The sequence below is a fragment of the Uranotaenia lowii genome, chromosome 3, assembly GCF_029784155.1.
Source record: "Uranotaenia lowii strain MFRU-FL chromosome 3, ASM2978415v1, whole genome shotgun sequence".
NCBI lineage: Eukaryota > Metazoa > Arthropoda > Insecta > Diptera > Culicidae > Uranotaenia > Uranotaenia lowii.
Genome location: NC_073693.1, coordinates 152,137,528 through 152,165,160, shown reverse-complemented (window position 1 = coordinate 152,165,160; position 27,633 = coordinate 152,137,528). Strand labels below are relative to the sequence as shown.

At 34.8% G+C, this 27,633-nt stretch overlaps 1 protein-coding gene across 1 annotated transcript; it reads right to left on the bottom strand.

Annotated features, from left to right (window-relative positions):
- Window positions 1-3,574: 3,574 nt before the first annotated feature.
- LOC129754087 (uncharacterized) lies at window positions 3,575-11,440 on the bottom strand. Its single transcript, XM_055749955.1, has 3 exons — window positions 11,306-11,440; window positions 4,223-4,679; window positions 3,575-4,157 (listed from the first exon to the last, which is right to left on the bottom strand). Exons 1-3 carry the CDS (start codon window positions 11,312-11,314, stop codon window positions 3,907-3,909), a joined length of 717 nt encoding a protein of 238 aa, XP_055605930.1. The 5' UTR covers window positions 11,315-11,440; the 3' UTR covers window positions 3,575-3,906.
- Window positions 11,441-27,633: the final 16,193 nt, after the last annotated feature.

The window sequence follows — 27,633 nt, the reverse complement described above, 5'->3', positions numbered from 1 at the left end:
CTCCGAAACATCTGGCGGTCATGCCAGATCTCTCTACGAACAAAAATCCGAAACTTAAACCCAAACATCAAATCCATATTGTTATACGGGTGTGAAACGTTGTACACATATCCGGTAACGACGCAAAAACTGCCTGGCAAAGCCTAGCCACCGAAATTCGAACAGTCGACGAGAATCTTGACTTGACCAAGTGAAGACGTTGGGTCCGAATCGTCAACAGTGGAGGTTTCTTAGCACAGTCCTGTGAACCGAAAAATCGACACGTGACCATTAAGTAAGTAAATATCTGATTTTTAGCAATCAGGTAGCACTGCTGTTTGCAGAAAGAACAATAAGGCTGTTTTTTCAGTTGAAGCCCGCACGGAAGAACAATTTGAGCGGAATCGTCTTCAGAATCTGTAAACACGGCGGACTTCTTAACATATCCGATTTAATCCGATTTCAAGTAACCATTGGCGAACCCAGAGGCTGCCGGATATGCTGGGCAGTACATGTTGCGAGATGCCGGACGACTGTCCTGCAAAACAGGTGTTCTTTACCAATCCGATAGAATCGAGACAAGCAGTGGCGCAACGAGTGGTTAGACCAAGAGAAATTGGAGAACGATTGCCATGGACCGAGTGATTTTGGAGGAATTGTGCTCGTCAAGTTATGTCGTGAGACGGTGTACTATGGAAATAAAATAAATCAAGTAACTATTTTTACGATTGTTCACCCATTTGCTAGGAATTGCGATTCGCAGTAACGTTGTTTACGACTTCGGCTATCATTTCTAATGAGATTTTATGTTTGCTGGGTTGGTCGAAACTAATTATTTTAACATTCTTCGATATTTATTAAAAACATTAATTAAATAGGGATATTTCGATAATTACCAACACAAACATCCATATTCAGATTTTATGTTTGGTTTTGTAACTGGTTGGGAAAAAATATGAAAAATTTGCAGACCAATTTATTCTATCAAACTTTACCAAGATTTTTATGTTTTCAACCTAGATTTTATATAAAAATTTAATTGAAATGGGGAATAATATTTATAAAATCGATCGTTAAATTTAGATCAAGAATTTCAATAACAAATTGTTGCTTCAAAATTAGAATTAATATTTTCAAGGGCGAGTTTTGAAGTAAAATTCAATAGAAGTATTAGATTTTTTATATGACAGTTATTTATAATTATAATACATCGGTCCCAGAGCTATTTTCTCTTAAAGAAAAGTATTTTAAATTTACACATAGGTATAAGATTATAAATTGTGACAGAAATGAAGAATAGTTATCGACTACTTATTTCCCCCAAAAAATTCTGACCTAACATGTTTGTTGAATAGGAATTTTTGCTATCAAATTCTGGACAGGCATTTTTCTCATAAAAAAAATAAAATATAATAAATTCCTTAACAAGGAACCATTAAACAGAAACAACAGTATAAATTTAAGTAAAGGAATTGGAATTTTCGTTCACAGACATGAGTTTGACATAAGTGTAAATAGTAAAGTGTAAAAATAAAATAAAAACACTAAGAGGGCTGAAATGTTCAAAATAATAACAAAAGCTAAATTGTAAATCATAAGTCGAAATAAGACATAGAATAACTTGATTACTTTGTTCCTAGATCTTGACTTACATAACTTGACATTTTCGAAAAGACCAACTTAAAAAAATAGCACCCAATACCCCTTTGATATTGTTACTGATGTTAAAAGTAAACCTTAATTCGCTACTTGAGTGAATATCTCACTTGGCTATTAATAACCAACTTTCTTGGTTGGTTTGTTTTCTTCGTGCAATCGTAAAATCAATATGAGGCAAAGAGAAGAATTGCACTGATGAGTTTCCAAAATCGATCTTATTCAGTTATCACAACCTACATAATAAGTAAAAAATTTAAAAAAAAAAACAACAGAAAGTAGATTCCCGACCTCCATCAACAACATTTTTATACTTTAAATATCTCCTTATGGATATTCTTCGAAGTTTGATAGATGTATCTTTACTCTAAAGGGTCGTTTTTGAAAACACATTAGTGTATTAGGAACAAGAAATAGGGAAATAAGTTAGTTTAAAGAAAATTCAAACATATTTTTTACTTTACTGTTAAACTTTTTATCACTGCCTCAAAGATAGAAATAGGAGTTTCCTTAGGAAAAATCTAGGAGCATAGTAGGTGTATCGGTAGGTGTAGGATCGAGATTTCGATCGCACCATTCACCAAAATGGATCCTGATCTATAACCTTTCCTCTACTAACACAACCCTTTCCTTGGATATTTAAATATAGATTCGCTGACGTATAGACGGTTTCTATAGTTGGTGATATTGACTTACCTTTTTTTCTGAATGTTTCAAAATAAGTCTTTGGAATATTTAGAGGCAAAATGTTGTTGATTGATCCTAGAAAGTATCCTACTAACAATCCTTCCTTCATTCCTCATTGACTACTAGGACGTGGCCGGCGCCGTTATTGATCATTTTCAAAATGAGAGCATGCGTTGTGTGCATTGTGAATGAACTGCTAGTCCCAAGCACCATTCTTTCGGCCCTTGCACAAAGCTGATGACCTCGATCAATCACGGAGTAGCAACCATTGGCGAGGTAGAACTTGTTCTGCTTAGCCACGCCAGCGATTATAGAACTTGAAGTGCGTAAGTTTAACAAAGTCTAATCAAATATGTTATTTGAAGTTTAAAAGAGATGATCATATCTAAACACTTCAAGTTCAATGATTTAAGGTGGATATGAGTAGTCAACTAAGCTAAGCTAAGCTAATAGTGAATTAGCTTTAAAAATAACATTATCAAGATAATAAATTAAAATTTCTAGCATTATTGGTTGTTTTAATACTTCGTTCATGGGGTGTCCCACGATTCCCTACATTTTTGAAAACACACAAAAAATTACCTTTTTTTAAAACAATTATAACGAGAACAAAAAAAAAATTCAAAAAATAAATGGAATACTTAAAAAGAAAAATTTTATTACCAAGAACGCAATAAATTTGAAACTGGTATGTTTGATGATATCTGTTGAAGTTATGAGGCAAGAAAAAAAAGTGGCTTACGATACCTCACTCTCCCCTACAACTATTGGAAAAAATCGTACAACATCAGACATGACATCAATTTTGCCTGTGACACTATTGGGCAAAGACAAGCTGTTTTTAATGACTTAGGTCACTTTTTTCTATCACCTGAACTTTTAGATCTTGTTGATCAATCCTGTGTGATAACAATCGATAAAAAACTTGAGTGAATTCTGTTGACACGACTAAAATGCAGCATAAAAACCAACATAATGTGCTTAGCTGTGCAACGATTGGCCAATCACAATGGCACATATGTAAAGAGAGGAAGTACCAAATAAAAGCGGTATCGTCTTTCCCTAACGATCATATCGGGGAGAATTTAGGGATAAGATCAATTTGTTCTGAGCTATCCAGATGAAATTGATGACTGAAATAATTTACACACGTAGTTCTATTCAGGCTGAAAAAGGCGTAACTTCGCTACCTACGCACTCAGAGATAATTGGAAACAATAAGAATAGGTTTAAATAAGAAGATAAAATCCAGTTTTGCTTATCACAGATCCATTTATTTACTTTGCTTTTTATTGGGAGCTTAGGCCTGATTTAACTCTACAATCCATCGTAACCTGTTGATTGAGTGGTTCCGAAGCTATTGTATCGAGAATCAGCGACATCTGGCTCGTATATATTCAACTTCGTCGATCTCAGTGAAGAGAAGATTTGACTAAAACTTTTCGCCACCTTCGAAATCTGCTTAATGACTGTTTGCGGTAAGGGGGGAGGGATGAATAAATAAATAGTAAGCTACACAGAAACGTTTATCTCGAGTATCCGATGATCCAGTAGGGGGTGGGTCTTCCTATTCGGTGGTCTTCCTTAATGCTGCTTCCAGACCTTGGTATAGCTGGTGGCACCCTTGCCATAGTAATCACCGCTGGCATAAGCTCCAGCGTAATTACCAAGGTATCCGTATCCGTTGTTCTGCGAGTAGTGTTGTGGGGCATGGTGAGGTTCCGGATGATAAGCATGACCGATCTTCTTAACCACTGCGTTGAAACCGTTATGGTCATCGGCAGTGTACTCAACAACACGGGTCGTTCCGTCGGCTTCCTTTAGCATGTATCCACCTGAGGAATAAATTAGCATTGGATAGTTATGCACTCAGTTGGAGGGCATCAGTGATTATTCTCACCCTTGACAACATCACCGTCGCGGAATTCCCACTGCTTCTTGTGATCTCCGGTGTGTGGGTCATCGACGCCGTATTCGAACTTGTACTTAGGATAGGCGTAGTAGTCGTTGTACTTGTTGGCATAGCCTCCGTTGTACGATCCTCCGTGATAAAGATGGCCATGGTTGTCTCCACCGTACAGGGCACTGTAGCCTTGGCTGTGACCAGTGTAGTGACCCAACCCGGCTAGTTCATGGGCGTCGACTTCGATGTATTGCTTCTGAGGCAGCTGAGCGACGTAGTGATGAGGTTCCGGTTGATGATGATAGGACTCTACGGCCTGGACCGGGTAGTATTCCGGGTATGCGTGCTGCTGCGGCTGGTAATATGGCTGATGAGTGGCCACATACGAATAATGAGCAGGTTCGATGGGGCTGGCTTTGACGGTCGATGCCAAAATGGCCAGAGCTGATACAAACTAGAAAAATGGAAGGAGAACGAGTATTATCTAAGTGTTTACTAATAGAATATATGTTTAATATTCGTTAGTAATCAAAAATTCCATAAATTTAAATATATACTACAAATGAATGGTTTGATTAATTTTTCCGACCGGTAATATGTTTTGAATAACTTATTTTCGGCTTTTAAAAGAATAGTTCTTTGAAAAAAATTACAAAAAACGGTCGAAACGTCGAGTATTTCAAATAGTTGTTTGATTAAAATCGCAGGCCGTTAAAAAGTCGAAAGTAATTAATTCAATAAAAATGAATTTCTGTCATCTGTCTTTATTGACTCGGAAACTACTAATCCGATTTGCATGAAACTTGGCAGGTGGGTGTATTTGAGCCAGAAAGAGGTTCCTCTCTTTGTAAGGGGGAAGAGGTCTCATAAACAAAAAAAAACATGATTGAATAACTAGAGAACTAATTATCCAAATAAAATTTAATTTGGCATATGACAGACTTTAAGTCTGGATAAATATATCCAGGATGGTTTGAAACCCCTCTCTCCTTCCAGTGGTTAAACTTCTGGCGCAACTCGAGAACAAATCGAGTAAAGGGAACCAGATTTGATATTAGAGGATTTTTGAAAAAGGCAATGTTTTGGAATTGTTTCAGCCCCCCCCCCCTTTTTTTCTTTTGGAGGAATAGCAAGAGGGAAGAGGGCCCCAATAAAGTTTTTTGCAGGTCCCGAGCGCTGATCAATAGAAAGGAAACAAAATTAGCATGGTAGAGTATTTGAGTACGAAAAACGTTTTTATGGTTATAATCTCTTCCATTGCCATTGGTAGGATTGGAAGAGAGAGGTTTTATTTATGTATATCTCGAAAACTGATCAACCAAAAGGAATTTAATTTGACATGGAAGGGTATCTGAGAACAAGAAATATCTCTATTGATTATTTGGTACACCTCTCTCCCTCCAAAGGAGGGTGAAAATAAGGGATATACTTAGCAATGGAGCCCATTACACATGAAAACAAATTTGGAATGGAACGAGGAATGGTTTTTTTTAATATTTTGGAGATCCTTCCTTCTTCTAGTAGGGATATAGGTAACAGGCAAAGGGGCCTCTTATAATTTATTTTAGCTTAACTCCAGAACTAATCGAGCAAATTATATTTGTTGGATATTTGTGTACGAAATTTTTTGGAGTCCCTCGTTTTTATTAGTACCCTCATTTCCTTTAGTGGAAAGATAAGCAAGGAGGAGGGAGTCTCACATATGTATATTTTTTGAATACTCACGAACTTATCAAGTATATGAAACGAAATTTGGCATGAGAGGTTATTCAGATGCGAGAATTTTTTATATTATTTTTGAAAACTCATCCTTTTTTAGAGGGTTGGGCGAGAAGGGAATGAGAGGCTTTGCTTTTTTTTCAAGTAGTTTTCAAAAGAAAAACAAAAAAAAAATTGGTTTAAAAAAAACTTTTGGAGCAAAGATTTGTTGCTCAGATAGTCAAAGATCCCTCTACACATTGGCCGAGGGAGAGGGGGACAGGAGGGCGGGCGGCTTAGGAACAAAGTAAACAAGAAAAAATTATATTTTGGTAGAATTAAATACTTTTAATTAAGGCAAAGTTTAAATTTTACATACAAAATAATGATAGAAAAACAAATTTTAAATCAATTTTTATGAAAAAGAATAAAAACTCTAAGAAACTTAGAATTTATCTACTTTGTATTGCAGTTCAAAACTTAAGTTGCAGCTCTCATTTTAAGGGATTGCTTCTTCTTTATCCTGCTTTTGACATTTATTATCAAAGAGATTTAAAAATTTTATTAATTTTACCAGCTGTAGCAAAGCACATCGGATCAGCTAGTTGAACACAAGAAAGGCAGAAGAACCTAAAACAAAGTACATTTGGTCTAACAGACATTGAATGAAAATCCAAAGGGAAATCATCAAATAAACTAATTCAGAAAATTTTGCCAAAGGGATCATCATCCATACAATTTACGGACGTGATAGCTACATGCACAAATGACGCATTGATTCATTTAAATTTCTACTTTTTTACTTTCCTGTTGAATTACTATCATGGTTTTAAGATTTTTTAGAGAAATCATCAGTCGATCGATTGGCTTAAAGGTCCGATGGCCTCTAGTGTAGGGGTTGATAAATCTTTTACAGAGAAGTCGGCTCATGCTATACATATGCTAATTTCGAATCAGAGAAAGCAATGTTTTTACTATTGTCTTATCAATTTTGGACACAAATCATATATCTTACAATTTTACTTATGAATTTACACGGTTCGATGTCAGCAAGAGTGTCAAGATAAAAATTATAAAAAAAATCATTAAATTCAAATCCATCTATACCCAGATCGGTAGCGATTATTCCATCGGACCGTTAACTGTCAAAAAACAAAGGTTTTCATTACGATTCGGTTTGTTTTTAATTCGAAATCGGTCAGTTTTTCTTGGCAGGTCTTGCGTCGTACGAAAAGTGTTTCATTTTCACGAGATTTTGGATCAAAACAGTATCCGATTTCGGACCGATTCTCATGATGAACGGATGAAAATCGTCTTGATTTTCATTCCTTTTTTGGTCTGGGTATCGGAAAAAATAAGGTGACTTGCCAATCGTTGTCCCCTGCCCCATCGCTGCTCAAGATGACTTAAACTGTCAATTATTCAGCCATCTTTCAATCCAAAATTAATCCTGAATCTCTTCTTGCATTTTTTGCGTGTTTTCTGTGCTATTTGTTGACCATTTCCTTAAGATTTCTTCAACGGCAAATAATGTTTAACGTCAGAACAAAACATTTTTTGTAGCCGTTTTCTTTATGGAACGTTTGTTGGACAATTATGATTTTGAAAAAAAAAAAGAATACGATCCATACTGAACTAAAGCAAATCTCGGATTGTGCCGTAATTGGTCTGCTTGTTCATCTCTTGTTCCACTGTTATTCACTCATATATGTTTTCAACCTGGCCGCCTTATTTATACCCTTTAAAAGATGTGATTTTTCATTGGTATCATAAAACTGATAAAAACTCGAATTGTCTTTTGATATGTCATGTTTTTAACGCGTCTAATAAGTTGATACTTACGTTCACCTAATAGTTTTAGTCATTTCTGAGCTTTTCCACTCAACATTATTATAATTTTTGCACACAACGTTGATTTTCTATCATTTAACTTTAGTTCAAAGACACTTAGAAGAAATTTTTCAAAAATTTGATTTTTTTTATGTTTGATATTGTGATAGTAAGATTGTCAAATTTTATCCCGCACCTATCCGGTTTGGACAAACCTGACGAAATCCGGTCGTTTGATTTCAAAATTTACTATCCAAAATCCGGCAATATCCTCAAAAATTTAACCAAAACCTGGAACTATTGAACAAAAAACAAGAAGAAAAACATTTGAATCAATATTTTCTAACCGAATCATATCAGCAGATTTTGAACCGTTTTCAAGCTTCCAAAAAATAACCTTTGTTTATTTGACTTAAATTCCCTCTAACAATTTCGTTTTGGAGCCAAAAAACCAAATAATATTAACTCAATTTGATTTTATTTGTTTTGCAAAATATTCAGTCAAGTCAGGGTAAAACCGTCTAACAATCTCTTACATACCTCTTAGCCTTCTTTTTTATGCAAATTTTATCCATTAACTTTGAGCTCCCATTGAATTTTTTTTAAAATTTTTTTTTAAATATATTTTTTTACCATGTATCTTCAAATTGAAGTTTTGTGATTAATATTAAATAATAATAAATAAAATAAATTTTATACTTGTTGAAAAATGTGGAAAAGAGGGCAGATTGCACTTTTAAGAGGGTAAAATACCCCTAGGCACACTTAATCTGATTCAGCTATGAAGGGACTACTTTTTTATCAGATTTATTTTTAGTACGTTTTATGGAATTTCAATAACTCTAAATTTCATGTTTCTAGCTCATTTTTTCGTTCCAACCCAACGGCAGGAATTCGTGAATTTGTAAAAAAAATTCCACCTAGGATAAGTACTATTCTAGTGTCTAAAATTGGTAACTTAAAGTTATATGTGATTTTGTATCCAAATTTTTCCATTCTTCATTGGTGGCTGAGCCTTTGGAAGGCTTTAAAGATGTGCAACTATCGGGAAAAATGAATATTGGGCACGATATAAAATTTTCCTGTGCAACTATTGGGCACAGACAACGTATTCAAAACGAATTTTTAAATGTTGATGTCACATTTTTCTAATTCTTGTTATTTTGGATCTTGATGAATATTCCTGCAAGAGTACAGTCAACAAGAAACTCGGTTGAAATATCTAAAATACTGCATAAAAACCTTATTCATGTACTAAGCTGTACAACGATTGACAAATTTCCTTAATACCAAGAAAAAAATTATTGAGTGTGTTGCCTAAATTGAAAGTAGCTTGTTCAACCAGTAAAGGTGGAAACTAAATATATTAAACCACACAGATAATCTTTAACCTGCGGTAAAAGCTTCATGTATTTATTTGTTCATTGTAATAAATAAACCTTCGTGTAGCTTTTGTTAAATCTAGCGTAAAATTTCAAAAGGGCGAAACTGCCAAATGTAAACAAATCGAGTTAACGGTCATTCCGGATGGACGCGGTTGCACTTTACCTGATCAACGCGGTTTCATCTTAAAATTACTCAAAACTTTCAAAAATCTATGAAATTCAATTGATCGAAACTTCCTGTTGATGCATTTTCGTTGAAACGTGAAGTCATCCCTATTCAAAATGAGGTTAATTTTTCTATTCGTGTAGGGCCAAAAGGCGTAACTGAGTTTACCGTGTGTGACAAAACGGCCTAATTAGTTTTTGCGTGTAGAACCAATGGGCGAAACTTCAAAACCAAAACCTGGGGGAGGAAGACTGAATAAAAAAAGAAAAAAATCTTTCAAATGTCAAATTTCTCTCATCCATCCACCGACCAGTGCGAAGGTTCAAAATTTTACTTTCTTATTTAGTGATTTTTATAAAACTGATGCTGAAAAGCACTTGTTTTGCATAAAACAACGTTTTAATTAGGTTTTGTTTTGCTCTGGCAAATTGTTGCATTATCAGGCGTATTGAGTCGCTCAGATTTCGTCAAAGTTTGGAAACTGATAAATAAAAATGGTTTGATTAATGGTTGTTCTAAAATATAGCTTAATCTAAATTTAGCACCTAAACAACTGAGTTGCATGACTCGCTACACGAAACTGATCATCTAAAATTAAAATTTGAAGGATTACAAATCTTTTCAACAGTTACTGGCTTTTTGACAAATAGTAAAAAAACGATACAGAAAACGATACAGCAAATATCAGTCTCCCTCCCCTTTTAATTTTCCTTCCCCCTGTCCAAAACAAAAACGGCCGATCAATTGAGCGAAACTTGCAGCAGGTGTAACTGAAATCGAAAACAAAAAAAGGCGAAACTCGAGAATCTCTGAAATTTAGTGAAAAAAGTTTAAGATTTTGATAACCAACGAACAATAAGTGAATATAATGATTGGATGATTGGAAAGCATTGGTAAGAAGGTAAAATTTGTAAGAAGGTAAGATGGATAATAGGATAAGACTTTTACAAAGGTAAGATCGATTCATTGATTATAATCTCTTTTTTTTATATAAATGTATTAACAGCGACTGTGGTGGTAAATGTTACTAATTTTTTAAACGGCTGCCTAAACGATTGACTCATTCTTCCATATAACACATACACAAACACGAAAAACATTCATTTAAAAAAAGCACACGAAGCCATGGTGTCGGGTATGTGGTGGTTTGCATTGCAGATTTGCTGAAATAATAATCTAAAAAATGCAATTCAGCGCATACGTTTGCGAAACTGCGCACGGATTAAACCCATGGTAGATTATTTACATACAGACATTCAAATGTTGCCAATCATGAAAAAATTATAACAAAAATTTATCTTTGGACATTAGTATCGTTTTAATTTATGGAGCAAATTAAATTGAAATAACATGCTATCCGAAAGTGCAAAAACAGGAATTTTATAAATTTTTACATATGAGAAAAACAATAAAATTGGATCAAATCTCCCCATTTTTCCGTCTACATTTAAGTAAAGTATAGTTTGAATCTATTATACAAAAAAAAAATAACATTTACACATTCAAATACGATGCAAAAATTGGGCGTTAACCGGCAAATATCCTTTTGAATCAGATAATTTAAAATATGATGTTTTCATTCATTCTTGATTTATTTTTATCACATGGTTAATATCATGTAATCTCGGACGGTCCTTAAATTCCTGTCTCAGATCGCACTGTTCCTTAAACACGTTACATTTTCGTGTGAATTTTACAAACAGCTTTGTATATATTTATATCGATGTGGCCAAGATCCCCACGAATCCTTCAAATAAATTTGAGTTTCTGGAACCGAACCAATAATTCAGCTCTTATTCCCGGCAGTCTCACACATTTTTCCACACACATCATTTGGAACGGTTGGTTCCAGATAAGTTCATTTCATCAGCACTCATGGAAACTTTCACTAAAATGATTTTGAATCTTTCATATTCACTTGATAGTATCAGTCCTTATCAAAGATGATCTAAATCATGAATGGTTATCCTCTAAGGTGACAAACAAACAATTTTCACTCACTCTCAACATGTTGTGCGTTATTCGTACACTTTTGTTGACTCTTTGGTGACGAAACTATTGGTCAAATCACTTTACTGAAAAGAACGTTTCCGTCCGAATGGCTGTTGGTCGCGTTATTGCAAATGGACTTCTGATGCCGTTCTGGACTAAAGACTTTGATTTTATACCGAGCCATTCTAGAAGCTACAAAATTTTGTTTTCCATCCGAAGCAATTCTAGTTAATTAAAATAGTCGGTATATAGACAAAGGACGATCGATAGTTTAAATCTTACCCATACACATCAAAAGTAGGTTTTTGGCTTAGATCGTGCGTGAAGAACTACTTACTATTGCTGGTTGTTCTCATATTTACCTGCTGTTTGTAAACTAGGAACATATAAGTGGTTATAATGTTGTTCTGTTTAACGCGTCATTGGCGACCCCGAGGACATTTAGCCGGGCGGATCAACTATTCATAAACTACTTCACTCCAAACCCTAACTACTAGAAACTAGAAGCCAAGAGAGGTTCTCAAAACAAATACCCACACGCAGCCAACGCCCCTTCTGAGCGAATTTTCCGAACCAAAACCAAATCGCATACATATTGTACTGTAGCTGCTAAATCATCCGGTTCGGTTTGGGGTAGTTTACATACAGGTGTGCAATGGCGAAGATCGAGTTGGACGACACCAAACTACCGGTTGCAAGAAAGATACACGCAAGTTAAGCTGGTCAGCTTAAAACCTCATCACTCACAAACATCGCCAAAGAATTCAATCGGTGTGGACGTTTGTCCGATTCGATTGGCTTGAACGATTTAAAATTAGCCATGTTTCCTTCGGAAGTGCAAAGCTCAATTATCCACCCTTTGGGTGATGGCGTCCACGTTAGAAACGGCTTGAAGGGTAGCCGCCCAACGATCGAAGAATGTTTAGGGGAGGAAAATAATCGATGTTTCATTTCAGAAATGTAACATCGAAGAGTATTTCCTGCTATGGGAAAAATGGAAATAATCTAAATATTTAATTAAAAATTACAGAAATTAAACTATAAGCTATACAATAATTTTTATTTGCATATTTCATTAAAATTATCGTTTTATATTGGCTTGCTAGCACTCTCGTAGTAAAATATTCAAGAAAAATGGACTTTTCTCACAAAAACTCATTGTGCAGAACAGAGATTAGTTCAGTTGATCTCATATTTGCCAAAAATACTTGAAAATTCATGAGGAACAGCCCATATGAGTTGGGCTTTGATCTGTAAGAAATCATAGATATCAGAGTAGATATACAGAAAAGTTTGAAAAACAAAACAAACCCTTGTTTTTAGATATTTTATTTTTTGATAATCGCTATAGTTTCTACCTATTTTTAATCTCACAATTAATAATCTAAAAACATCTTCCTGCACTCAAAAAACTATGTGTGTTTATTTAGTTGGAATTTTCTTAATGGTATAGAAATAAATTAGCAATTTCGTGAATTATGTTTCAATTTGATGAGTTCAAATTTTTTTATGCCAAACTGATTTGAAAGTCGAATAACTCCACCAGTTTTAGTCGATTTCGACGTATAAAAGTAATTTCGAAACGTTATTAAGAACCCTAAACTGGGGAAACTTTGATCATCAGGGTAACTTTGATTAACACGAAATTTGTGCAGATAATCATCGTTAACTAAGTCTTAAGTTAAAATATCTGAAAAATGTTTTCTAAACTAAATGATGAAACAAAAATTTAGTTATAGCCACTTACGTCGTTTGAATATTCTGCTATCGTTTGAATATAGTGCTTTTCATTACTCCTCGCTTTAGTTATTTAAAACTATAAAGTGTTTAAAAAAGCAACCCTTTCCAAAATATTCGAAAATGAATAAAAAAAAAATCAATGTTCTCCCAGTTACGATACCATTTAAGCTATGAGTCGATACAGACCAAAAGAACGCGCTGAAATGTTAGTGCTTTAAATAAAAAACGATCGTTTAGTTGTGAAAACTATGCGTGCTTACCGTTAAAATCACTGTCTCAAAGCATGGTGATATTAACTGTCCTCCTCGTTCTCAGAATTAAATGGTACCACACTTTTTTCTGAGAACATATTTTAAAAGTGAAATTAACGCCAGGACACCAAAAACGTTGACGAACTACAAGCAAGTCTAATTCTGGCCAAAGGTATGCAGAATGCTCGCGAAGGAGCTGCTTCTTGCTTATCAACTGGGGATGGTCACTTAATCGACGTCGTATTCTAAATCTCATTTGGATCAAATGCCATGAAATAAACTGACAAAAGCTTTTTTTTGGAAATCCTTTTTTTAACTTACGCAATTTTTTTCAAAATATAATAATCTAACAATTCGAATTCTTCTTCCATGTTGCTTAACTTGAAATATCTCAGCTATTTGTGTGAATAATTTTTCCAAAAACTTTCGATAATAAAGCTATAAGTCAGTCGTAATATTTTTCGAAATTTACGAAACATTTGTTGAATTGTGCAATAACTACAACCGAAGAAGCACTGAAGTACACACTTTATGATGTCGAAAACTTCTCCTCTTCTTTGCAGTTTTTCGAGGAACAACAGTTGTTATATGTAAGCTGCTCTAAATTTTTCAGCGCAACAATAAACGTGGCTTTCAGAGGGTAAACTGGTCCGTGCTGTAAAACTCTCGTGCATGAATTCTCATCTCGATCTGATGTAAAGTAACACAATTATTTTAAAAAAATATAAAAGCCAATCGAAAAAAGGAATCGAAATTCCGTTTTTAAACCCCGTGTTTAAATTTTCGTCATCATCCCGTGGATAATAAAGCAATTATATTTTTAACATCTAATGGATTTCTCGTCCTGCACAACTCTCATGTATGAATTTTCGTCTTAATCTGATACATAATAACGAAATTATTATAAAAACATTGAATTAATGTTATGGATCACCTTTTTGCCGGTTATTTGTCCAACATTTTACACCTGAAATCAATTGCCTATGCTGTAAAACTCTCATATGCATATTTTCATTAAAATGCGATGTATAATCACGAAAATATCGCAAAAACAGTGCCCAGACAACCAGAAGTCGTATTTTATTTTGCAGATTATATCATATAGAATGTTATTTAAACTCATTTTCGTATATCTGCACCTACAATGTGCGACCCATGCATATTCTTTATCGTATTTAAATGCATTGCATGATTTTAATACGACAAGAAGAGAGACTCGTATTTATGTAATTTGAACTCGACCTTTGTGTACGAAATTTCACAAAAAAAACGTAAAACGACCGATATACGATGATCAGCCGTGATTGACAGATTTTGTCGTGCTATGCATAACTGCATTGATTCGTAATAATGTGCATGCAATCGTATATCTTTGCAAATTAATTCACATGTCTGATGTTTGTAAAACGTATTTGCTGGCAATCGTAGAAAAATACAAATCGTTTATGATAATGAGACATCGATGATTGGAATCGTATTTAAGGAGTCTTCAAAATGTTGGCCCACTTTTAGATAATTGATGACGTGTTCTACGATTCAAACGATTTTAGTTGTAGAAATATACGATTTGCTTTTGGTTTAATGCCTTTGAAGCAAATTCCTTTGAATTTACATATTCCAGATAGCGTCGAGGAACCATCATGAGCTGCAGATCGTATCGTCAGGAGATCAAGTCTAGGTACTACAATAACTATGTGAACGATGAAAAAATTCAGCAATCAGACTAATAATAAAATTTTTATTAATGATCGTTTGAATGCTCATACTGTTTATATGAAACATGAATATGAATCAGACTTTCTGATTGTGAACCTGCCAGAGTACAAAATCAACCTTTTTGGAACATATAACCCTGGGAGAAGTGTTCAACTCTATTTAGACCACCTTGATTTGTTGCTTCAAAGTCACCCAAAAAGCTTAGTTTTCGGAGATTTTAATATTAATCTTCTCGACAATAATGATACAACGGTACTCAATTATTGTAGCACAGTTCAGGGCAATGGATTTATGATTCTGAACCCTATTGATCGAAAATATGCTACAAGAGTCTCCAATACTATTTCTACTGTAATCGATTATGTTTTAACCGATCTGTGTTCGCTAAACTTTCATTTTACGTTACTTGAAAGAGATCCAGACTTATCCGACCATAAAACCATCATTCTGTCGGTCAATCAACAAACACCTACCGTAAAACCTAGCCAACCTGTTAAAACTATAATGAGGTATGAAAATATATCTGACTCGGATCTTAATGTGGATTATGTTGAAAACTTTGAACGTTTCATTGATCATTATGGAAATGTAGTTGCACTTAATACAAAAACAATACCGATCAGAAACAAAAATAAAACTAAAAAACCATACATAACACAGGAAATCTTGTGTTTGATTTCAAAAAAGCGAAAATTGTACGATGCTCTAAAAAACGATAGAACGATTGAATCCGAATATAAACAGATCCGAAACTTGTTGAGCAATAAAATTAAACTCTCTAAAAAACATTACTACGATTCTAAAATACAGAATAACTTGAAAAATCCTAAACTGCTGTGGCAACAAATAAACGAATTAGTTTTCAACAAATCAGGAACAAAGGATACATTAAAACATACAATCATTATCAAAAACGATTTGGATTCAGATGAGACAAAAGTAGCTAATGCTTTTAATAATTACTACCTTGATGTATGTGATGCAATTCCCGAACCAACGGAATCATTTGTCTTAGACAGAAACGTTCTACATCCTATATTTAATTTTTCTACTGTACTGCAAAGCCGTATTTCAAATTTCATTGATGAACTTGATAACAATGCAGCCACTGGCTTAGACAGAATTTCAACGAAATTTATGAAAAAATTCAAAAGGCTCTACCTTTCAAAGTATACGGCTCTTATAAATGACTGTATAATCAATAGTAATTTCCCTGATGTTTTGAAACTTGCAAAAGTAATACCAGTTTATAAATCGGCCGATAAAACTGCTCTTGGCAATTACCGTCCGATATCAGTACTAAATGCGTTTTCCAAACCATTTGAGAAAATATTATATGCACAGATACAAGATTTCTGTATCGTAAATAATATTATTCACCCCAATCAATATGGTTTCGTACCGAAGTCTAATACCTTATCTGCTGCCATCAACCTAGTAGATGGAATCTCAAGTGGATTAGACAAAGCTAAATTTGTAGCATGTGTATTTATAGATGTTAAAAAAGCTTTTGACTCTGTTCACCATAAGTTACTGGTCAAAAAGCTCTCTGATATTGGTTTTTCTGAAGATGCTCAGCTCTTTATGCAATCCTATCTACACAATCGAAAACAAGCAGTAAAGATTAACAATATTACCAGTTCACTACAGACTATCAAACACGGAGTTCCTCAAGGATCCATTTTGGGTCCATTGTTGTTTATCATTTACATCAATAGCATTTTCACATTGCCCCTAGTAGGGAAACTGCAGCTTTATGCTGATGATGCTACAATCTTATATAATTCTGAAGATTTGGTTACATTAAAACGAAGCATAGAACATGATCTTGAAATATTAGTCGACTATTTCCTATCTAATCATATGGAAATGAACCTGAACAAAACCAACTTCATATTATTTAATCTCCGAGGTAGTACCCAAACCCTACAGATCTCTGTGCGAGGATCTCTAGTGCAACAAGTTAATACAGTAAAATATTTAGGTCTGTATGTAGACGAAAATATGAAATGGAATATTCAAACAAAAAAGGTTTGCTCCAAAATAACACCGTACCTATTTGCGCTGAAAAAAACACGGTCAATTATAACTGAAAGTACTGCTTGGAATATATACTTTGCTTTCATCCATCCTCATATTGCGTATATGAACTCCATATGGGGTAGCAGTGCTAGCATGAATTTGCAACCTATCCGTATCTTGCAAAATAAAGCCATAAAGATTATAAGAAACCTTCCTATACTACATCCTACCCTTCAGCTTTACAATTCCAGAGTGCTATCTTTAGATATGCTAATTATGCTCGAATTGTGTTTGTATATCTACAAAGTTTTGAATAATATTATCAAACACCAACTAGATATTACAGTTACATCAGAAATTCGTTCACATTACACGAGAAGTTCGGCTCATGTTAATCTCCTTACTAGAAGATTTCGAACTTCATTTGCTCAAAACAGTGTAGTGAACAAAGGTATAAGCATATTCAACTCGTTACCCAACGAAATAAAAAGTACACCTAGCTTTACAGTATTTAAGAATAAAGTAAAAATGTTCCTATATTCAAATACTAACCAGTCAAACATTAATGACTCTCAGCACAGTAGGGTCCACCCACTCTTACGAAACCATACTGTACATAGATAGTATGGCTAGTGGAGGGGTGTGATTTTACTGTGCTTCTCAAACCAAAATCACAATCTTTATACTGCACGGACCTCCCAAGAAATTGTACTCCTACCGAAGTAACGCGTGGCAAGCGCGGTATATCTTGCCTTTACTATGGGCTCTTGGGAGGAGAGGACAGGAAATGGTCTTCAACACCGTGTGCAACCTGGTGTGGGATTTTTTAAAGTATCCTCCTTAATGCATCCTAACCCTAGCCTTATACCACCTCCCACCATCGAACCCAATCCTTTACTTCCTACCCCTCCCTTCCTCCTCAAAGGCAGCTTCGAAAATCTAAAAATAAAATGATAGCATAGTGCTTAAGCAAACACACACAACACTGGAATTGTAACACCGTATAGGACCGTCAACAGTTTTTTTTAAACTTCTTCGGTTTTTTTTAAATGGAATAAAGTAAAAAAAAAAAAAAATTGTACGATATAAACTTTAATTTGACAGCAAAAAAGCGCTTTGAAATAATCTTATTTAAATTCAACTGACGGAAAATGAGAGCCCTGCACTCAAGTCGCAGAAGACGACCAAATAAGTCGCAAACTTTCCATATTGTTACGAAAAATGTCGTTTATAAAGATATTCCTAATCGCATATTGAGCGAAGACCTACACGATTACAACCTCAATCATATATATGATGATGTAAATTGTCATAGTATATTCCAAAAAAAAAAACAGGGTAGTCGTCAATGATTCGCATGACAAATCGTACAATCAATACAATCCAAATCAAGAATATATGTGCCAATGTATCTATATGGCCTCCAAAATAATACGTATATACTGGTTTTGCTGCATTATATACGATATGTTTACACGTAGATATATTTGCACGTTTATGTATTTGTGTTGCATATTCGAAATACCCACCAAATGGTTATCTGGGTGAACAATCAGTATGGACAACCCCTTTTACCAACCTCCGATCCAAAATATGACAGTTGAAATCGATTGTCTGTCCCTAAAAAATCCGTGAAAACAACTATGGACGACCCATTTCGCCGACCCTTGCCCAAAAATTCGACTACTTATGTAAATCAATTGTCCGTAGTGAAATCGATTGCTCGTAGCTGAAAACTCAAGTGTGTCGATTTTCATCTCAATCCGATGTATAATGACGACATTATCACTAAAACCGTACTTGTGTTGTACGGACGACGCCTTTTGCCAGTCCCTGACCTAAATTTTGACTCCTGCAATCAATTGCTCGAGTCTCAAAACTTCCATGTACAAATTCCATTTGTACAAATAATCTAATGTTTAACAACGTCAATATTGCAAACACAAGTAAAAGTGTGTATGGACGACCCCTTTTGCCGACCCCCCACCTTAAATTCAATTCCAACATTTCACCACAATCCAACAAAAAATAACGTCAATATCGCATAAACAATATTTATCTTGTGTGGACGATCCCTTTCAGAAGGGTTTATCCGAAAATCTGAAAACATTTTTATCATTAATGGTCCAGATGAGTATCCATGCCAAATTTCAGCTCTCTAGCTCTTAAGACGGCTGAGCCTGTAGAGGTCAAACAAACAAACAAACCCACCGAAATTGCTTTTTATATGGATATAGATACAAATAACTTTTAAAGTCCTATTAGTCATTAAAAACACAATTCCTCAAGTAAACGAAATGATGCTTTAAAAATGTTTATAAAAAGTTAATATAAAAATAGTCGCATTGATAGAATTTCTTTAAAAAGCGAAGAATTTGACAATTGCTTAATTTGAGACACTGTATGAAATTTTATGGGTACCGGGGGGTTTCTAAAAATTTAATATCCCTAGATAATCATACCGCTTGTACATCAAAAGTTTTTAGGCTGATGAGACATCAAATTGACGTTTTCATAAAAATTATTGGTTTCATCAGTTATTTTTAAATTTACAAAAACTAGCGATTTTCACCCTACTAAGAAAAAGGGGGTAAGTTGCAACAAACTTTGTTTTCAATGATAATCAAATAAAAACATTTGAAAATTTATAGTTTTGGTATATTTGTGATGTCCTATAGCATAATGCGCCAATTTCAGTAATTTTCGGTTTTGTTCGAATTAAATTTTACATATTTTCTATCAAAAATGTTAAAAAAAGCATAAGGTGCTGCATACATTTAGGAGTAAAATTATACTTCAAAAAATCTTACTAGCTGAAATCTTAAAAAGTATGTTTCTATGGATGAAATTAACAAACGCGCCATGAACGCGTAGTGAAAAACAATCATTTTCAAGCATATGGAAACGAGATTTAAACGGTGAATATTTTAACTGCATTCTGATGCATTTTACCGCATCAAATTTTTTTTTATTTATTTAAAAGTTTTGGGTTTGTCCGAAAAATATTTTAATACCAACAGTATTAATATGAGATTTAAAAACAATATATAGTTGGTAGCTGATATCATTAAGCCAATCCACCATATTTACTGGGTTAAGTTTTTTGAGGCATCGAAAAATGTAAAAATTTGTACATCATTTGCTCGATTTTTCAAATTTTTCATAAGAATCATAAACCTAAAAAAATCTCTCCCACGATGTGATAAGCTATGTCGTTATCAAATTGTTATTGATAATTCTATTACATTTGTTTTGTTCAGGACCTTCACGGATAAGAATAGAAACTTGTTTCTTGTAGGACGTCCGAAACTAAAAGAGAAATTTTATTTCGTATTCATTCAGGGTGACCAATAGTGATGAGATCGATCAACATTTATATTAAATTAAAAATTGAATAAGTGATGTGATATACAAATGTTGTATCCAACCCTGCTGTTGCATGATGCCCCGTTTGACGGTATTCAAATTTTTCTTCTAAATGAATCCCTCGATGTATCGAAATCAAAGTTCGCACGGGAACTCGTGTCTTCATACCAGTAGTATTTTTTTCAATCATATCATCTTAGGCACAGTACACTTTACAGGACATTTCAGGCATATAGATAGCTCCGATCGGCATGGCATTTTAGCAACCTCCTATCTGGATGTAGGAATTTCACCTTGATAAAAGTTAATGAGAGAATAACGAGTATGCGGGTTATATGGGCACCCCTCTTTTCTATAGAAGTTCATATTTTCATATATTATTATTTTCATGATAATCTTCTGTGGTTCTTACAGTATCTGTTTTACCATAAAACTGCTATCTCTTCTACAAAAACGCGGAAATATATTTAAAAAATCAACTAAGTTCTCAGAATCGAATGTAAGCAAAAAAAAAAAAATTCTCGAATCCCAGAAAATACTTTTTTATGATCTTAAATCTGCCACCGAGAACATGAATGATCGTCAAAGTTTTCATTGATTGAAATGAAGATTTTTTCTTTAGTGTTGAACCCGGTTTTTTAAATAACTCACCAATATGGGGCAAAATGAGCCTCCCAAGATGGGTCAAGACGGGCACTCACTACTACATTGTCTATCATCAAATATAAATCGGAGCGCTTGCAATTTTGCTAGTTAATTTTGTCAGTGTAGTTGGTTTAAAGTGATAGTGCCAACAATAAATGGTCATACAAAAATGACCAAAAAGTGCCTCGAAAGTTGATCTGGCGAGTTAAATGATCCACCGAACAAAGCATTTTTATTTATTTTTTTAACCTATGAACTTATGATTATTAGGATGCTGTTCATGCCGAATTTAAAATGAATTTTAAAGCATTATTATTGACTTTTTCAATATCCAGCCAGAAGGGAATGGGGTAGTCTGAACGTCACTCTTCAAAACTGTTTCGAGTCGTTAAATACGAGTCTTTGTTAAGATTACGCAGTTCATTGTTTGATTGAAGTAAGTACACAGAGAACAGACATACAAGCTAGCCCACGAAAGTTGTGTAAAAATCCCAACACCCTTTTTGAACCAATTTTTGTCTTTTGGCTGGGCCACCAGATGTCTCCAAACACACCAAAGAGAACTGTCAATACAAAGCTGACTAAGTTTCAGTCAGTTTTTTATAGGTCGTATGTGCTGCTTAGCATGCTTCAAGAAAATCGCTGTTGAAGTTTCGTTCGAAACTTGATGAACAAACGTTCACCATGTTGCATGAAAAAAAAATCATAAGAGTTAGATATTATCTTTTTCCTTCAAATTTGTTAGAAATACATAGTTTTAAACAGCTGGATGCTAAAGTGATATGTGGAAGTAACCCACTTTGAAATGCCTAGAATCAACACTGCTGGACAAGACTGATCGCCAAGAATGTTCTTGTATTTGACTGGACATAGGTGATGCATTTTCTTACATAAATTACTGTTCAAGAAGTGCGTAAACTTAACCGAAGCTGTTAGTTATCTTAACTGTCATAGTAGTGCAAAAATAAAGAAAGTGAAATTTCGCCCAGTTAAAAGTAACTCTGTTTTAATTTATTTGGCAATACATTAAAGCCGTCCATTTTACTGAAACATTGGATTCATTTTTTGTGAGTTCATATACGATTACACCTTTTTGAAAACTGGGCACTTTAAAGTTGATTTGTAACTTTTGAACGGCGCAATAGATGGCACTGTTTGTAGTCAATTTCCAACGTATTTTTTGGGTGATAGCATTTGAAATTTTACACACTTTTTTGACGATTTTTTGTTCGAGCTTGTACGTCTGTTCTCTGTGGTAAGTATAAAAAATATTGTCACTTTTACATAAATTATTACACGCCTATGACAAGGATAAGGTGACGTATTGGATACTATGAACTATGAACCTATAACTATTTGATTAATGTTGCTGAATACAGTCTCAATTTTTTCATATTTTCCGAGCCTAATGCATAAAGTCATCCGTTTAAAGCCGGAAAATAGATCCACGCAGCTAAGCGCCTCCAGAAATACCTAGGAGGAAATTAGACCCAATACTCATACATCAGAACGGAACTAGCTATCCGTTACTAAGCCGGACTCATACATCGATTCTCGATTGAGTTGATAGATGCACTGCACACCGATGCATAGCCGCAATAAGTCAGCTGCTTAGTTACATCGCTCAAATGAGCCAGAACTGTGGCAATTTCTAATTGGCGGGTTTATTGGCTTGCCGGCTTTGATTGGGTTTCATTAGCAGCAGCAGAGATTGTTGGCCCGAGGAGACTTTGTAGCATAGAACACAGATGAATGGTGAAACTCTTGCCATGGTCCACCAGTTTCCTTCAAGTGCATTTCCGCGATGAGGTCAGTCACAATTCCAATCCTCCTAAGGCGTTTGGAACTTTAATAGCGAATTGACCGAATGGCTCACGTGATTTGTTTCTTTTTATGACTTTTGTGGTATTTTTAGATTTCCATCGATGGTTTGTCGAAAAATTGAAGCTTATTGGAGGATGTTTCCATTGAATTTTATTACAATAGCTTAAGAGAAATGAAATATATTAATGTGAAAATTGAATAGGCCATAATAGAACTGTATGTGAACTTGAGATTATTTTCAAGTAAAAACTTCATATTTAAATTGCTTTGCGTGATGAATGTCAAGAATGCCGGAAAATCTACATACGTCTAACACGTGGAATATAATATCGGCTTAACTTCCGACTGGTCATGTTCTGATTTTGTTTTACAAGTTACCCAAGAGATTGTTCAGGGCGATCAATTTTTCAGCTATGGCTTCGAGGAATGTAGATTGTGGGTGTCATGTCGTGGAAGGCGACTTTAAATTTTTGTTTATGGGGCCAGAACCTCCTGACAGGTGGCGTGACAGCTTGCTCTTCGAACCGGCCATTGCGCACCGGTCAGATTGTACTTGACCATTAAAGTGAGCTGCATTTTTCTGGTAGCTGGTTGGCGTGTCTTTTCGCTTCGCTTTGCTCGACTCATTAGAGGTTCTCCACCCCAGCAGAGGGTTTGCGGGTTTGGCGATCGTAAATGTTTTGATTAAATCCTAATTGCCGCCTTCCTAGCCATTTGTAGTTTCTGTTTTGTTTTAGTTTATTTTGGCAGGCTGCGCGTCACTTTTCATTGGATCATAAATATTCAGTCAATCGGTGAATGGTTTCTCGCTTGAGCTACCGTCTCCTACCGATTTATATCTTTTGGATATTCTTCCCAGGAATCATTTAGAATGTTTGTAGTGATTAGTATTAATCTAGTTAAGTTTATGAATATGTATTGAAAAGAATGCCTATTATAGTTTTGTACATCTAAATGATTTCGCTACGAAAAATGATCTGATCATTAAATTAAAGTTCAGTCTTAAAAACCAAGTTCTACAAGTTCCATTTATTTCCTTTTTTTGTCTTTCTTTTACATATAAATTGATGATCCACAATTCAGAAAAAATGTTGCTAAACTTATATTTAGGGCCTCTGTTCTTAATCCGATCGGTATTTGATCTGCCCAACGCACATTCACGTGAAAAGGCAAACCTCAGACGATTCTACAAAACAAGAATTTATAAGTAACGTTAACAAAGTATGTAGTTTGTATCCGTGTGGATCACATCTCTCAGATTTTTCTCAGATATGAGTTTTCATCCTCTATGCTCTCAAGGCAAAAAAAAGCTTAATTCTGAGAAGAAAGGACTTAAAAATTAGATTCACCAACACTTAGCTAAAAGATGTTGGTCATACGATACATAGACAAATCCTGTATCACTGCCAGATCCCTGCAACGTTACACGATTTGTCTATGTATCGTGTGATCAACATCTTTTAAACATGTGCTCGTGAATCTCGTTTTTAAGCTTTTTTTCCTCAGATTTAAGCTTTTTTGCCTAGAGAGGATAGGAGACGAAAGCTTAAATCGGAGGAAAAAAGCTTAAATCTGTCAAAACGAGGGGAAAAAAGGGGAAATCTGAGAGATGTGCTCCACACGGTTTGAGTAACATTGCCGGGAAGTGATCACTGCAGGGGTCTGAATTCAGGCCCCGGCAACGATACAGGATTTGATTATGCATCGTGTGACCAACATCTTTTAAATAAGTGCTGGTGAATCTCGTTTTTAAGCTTTTTTTCTTCAGATTTAAGCTTTTTTTTGCCTTGAGAGCATAGGAGATGAAAGCTTAAATCTGAGGAAAAAAGCTTAAATCTATCAAAAAAAAGCTTAAATCTGAGAGATGTGCTTTATACGGTTTGTATAACGTTACCAGGATCTGTCCCGGCAACGATACAAGATTTGTCTGTGTATCGTGTGACCAACATCATTTTAATAAGTGTTGGTGAATCTCGGTTTTACGCATTTTTTTCCTCAGATTTAAGCTTTTTTGCCTTGAGAGCATAGGAGATGAAAGCTCAAATCTGAAGAAAAAAGCTTTAATTTGACGAAAAAGCTTAAATCTGAGAGATGTGCTCAACACGGATTGTATATCGTTGCCGGGCCTGTCTGAATGCTACACGGTTTCTTTCAGATCCCGGCAGCGATACAGGATTTGTCTATGTTTCGTGTGACCAACATCTTCTAAGTAATTGTTGGTGAATCTCGTTTTTAAGCTTTTTCCCCTCAGAGTTAAGTTTTTTTTGCCTTGAGAGCATAGGTGATCAAAACTCAAATCAGGGAAATAAGCTTAAATCTGAGGAAAAAATCTTAAATCTGAGAGATGTGCTCCACAGGGATATCGTTGCCGGGATATGGCTTCTCTATGAATCGTTTGACCAACAACAAATTTTTGTACGTCTCGGTGGTCGACTGGTTAGCGTGGAAAGACGGTAATCGCTGGTCCTTTGATGGCATGGGTTCGATTCCTATCTCGGTACTGGATGTTAAATGTGTTAATCTTAAGCTGTCCACGTCATGTATTCAGTCTGTAAAGTCTAAATCGGCTAAGACGGTGTATGTCTTTTCTTTTCAACATCTATTTGCTGAGTGCTTGTGAATCTCGTTTTAAAGCTTTTTTCCCTCAGATTCGAGCATTTTTAGCTTTGACGGCATAGCAGATGAAAGCTTAAATCTGAGAAAAAAAAGCCTGAGGGTACGAATAGGGTGAGCGCGATGCGCACTGTGAAGCGAAATATTCATACATCGGATGAATTTCGCAAGTTCGTTTTAGAAGGCCGGCCACAGTGCACGAGGATTGCAAAGCGATTCAACACTGAAAAAAAAGTTTCGGTGTTTTGCAAAAAATAATCACTCACTAATCACTAATCACTAATCGTACTTCCACAGCCAGAACTTATGTCTGAGTTCCAGAGAATAATAAAAGTGACTTATTATTCTTCTTGTCTTTGTTCATGTTTTTAATTATTTTGACATAAAAACATTAAAATAATCAAAAACATAAAGTGGTTGGGCCTACCATGGAGCAGAGAACGCAGAGACATCTGAAACACAGGAACAGGAAGAAACGTGGACCACCAGTACCATACGTTTCAAATGGGCAATATCGTTGGACGCTAATAAAAATGCTCCTTGATGAAGAAACCATTCGTTATGTAAAGTAACTTCACGAATCACTGGGACCATCTTTAACGGCTGGAAATGATTAATTTTGTACACAGAAATCACAAAAGCTGAGTGTATAATCAAAGTGAAGAGTATAATTTTATAAATCAAAGGATTTGAATTCAAAGCTAAACTTTTCTCTGTTGAACAGTTTTGGATTTCAGTGTACGATCATTTCTGGTCATCGACCAAGGATAAAGCCCCTTTACTCGCTGTTGAAAGTAAAAAAGAGAAGTGGGAAACATTAGAAGAACATGACACCTTTAGAGTTCTGTATAGAGCTTGAAAGGTTTTATTTAAAAATTTATCCATTCATTTTAATTTAACTATTATATAACCATGAAATATTGCGACAAACAATCAGCTTTCAATTCTTGATGTTATTGTATTTCATTTAAATTTTCACTGTATGAACACAAAAATCTATAATGTACGGCGTCTCTCGTGCATTTAAGATATGCTCTGAAGATTTTTTTTATTTATCTGAAGAAGAATTGTAAGACATGATTTGACAAAATTGAGCTTTCAAGAAAAATCTCATTCAAAATGTTAGCCCCAACTGATTTAAAAGAAAAAAAAATCTTTTTAAAAAACGACTCATCTATATATATAAAAATGAATGTTTGTCTGTCTGTCTGTTCCCTATAGACTCGGAAACTACTGAACCGATCGTCGTCAAAACTGGCATCTGAGGGTTTTTGAGGCCGGGGATGGTTTCTGTAATAGTCAAAACTCCATCCGACTTAAGGGAGGGGGGGCTTCCATACAAAATTTGTAGTTTTTCGAAACAAATTAAAGTCATGACATCCATTTTCTTGAGATTTTTTTTTTCCTTTGGGTGGTTTGTTTTTCGTCTCTATGGTCGAGGCGTCGCGAGCCAGCGTCGCAAAAGGAAAGCAACCCAGGCATAGCATACTGATCAGTAAAAATATTTTGGCGCGTATTTCTCAACCTGGGGATTGTTTTTCGTCCATGGGCGAGCAAACGTCGTCGCAAGAGGATAGTAACCAAAGCACACTGTTCATTGATTGCTGGAAAATTTAACAATAAGGCGCCTGTTTCTCAAACACGTGGGGGCGATATGCAACCTAGATGTGTTTTTTTCTTGCTTATTTGACGCCTAAATGTGACACGGATTGGTATTTTATCAATCGAATCAAAACCAATTGAAAGATTTGCAAAAATACTTCCATATTTAGTTCGTGTTAATGTAGGTAGCATTCGACTTTTCATTCAAGGAACATTAGAACATGTTCAAACGTTCAACTTTTTCTGTTAAAAAAAAATTAAAATTATATTTTCTTCTAGAAATTGTTACTTCGGCCGAAATACACAACTGAAACGAATTTAGAAATGAAAATGCGAGCTTTTTATTTTAAATAATTCTGAAATAACCATCGTACTTTTTGCTTACATACCAATTCAAGTACGTACTTAACATGAAAAGTGTTTTTGTGTTACATGGCTGCAAAATAGAGTTTTTTGATCCGCTTCGTTTTTGAAAAGTGAGACTTTAGAACTGATATTCAAATGGACGCAAAATTTTTAACAGAAATTTTTAGTATACCCTTAAAGTGTTAAAAACAA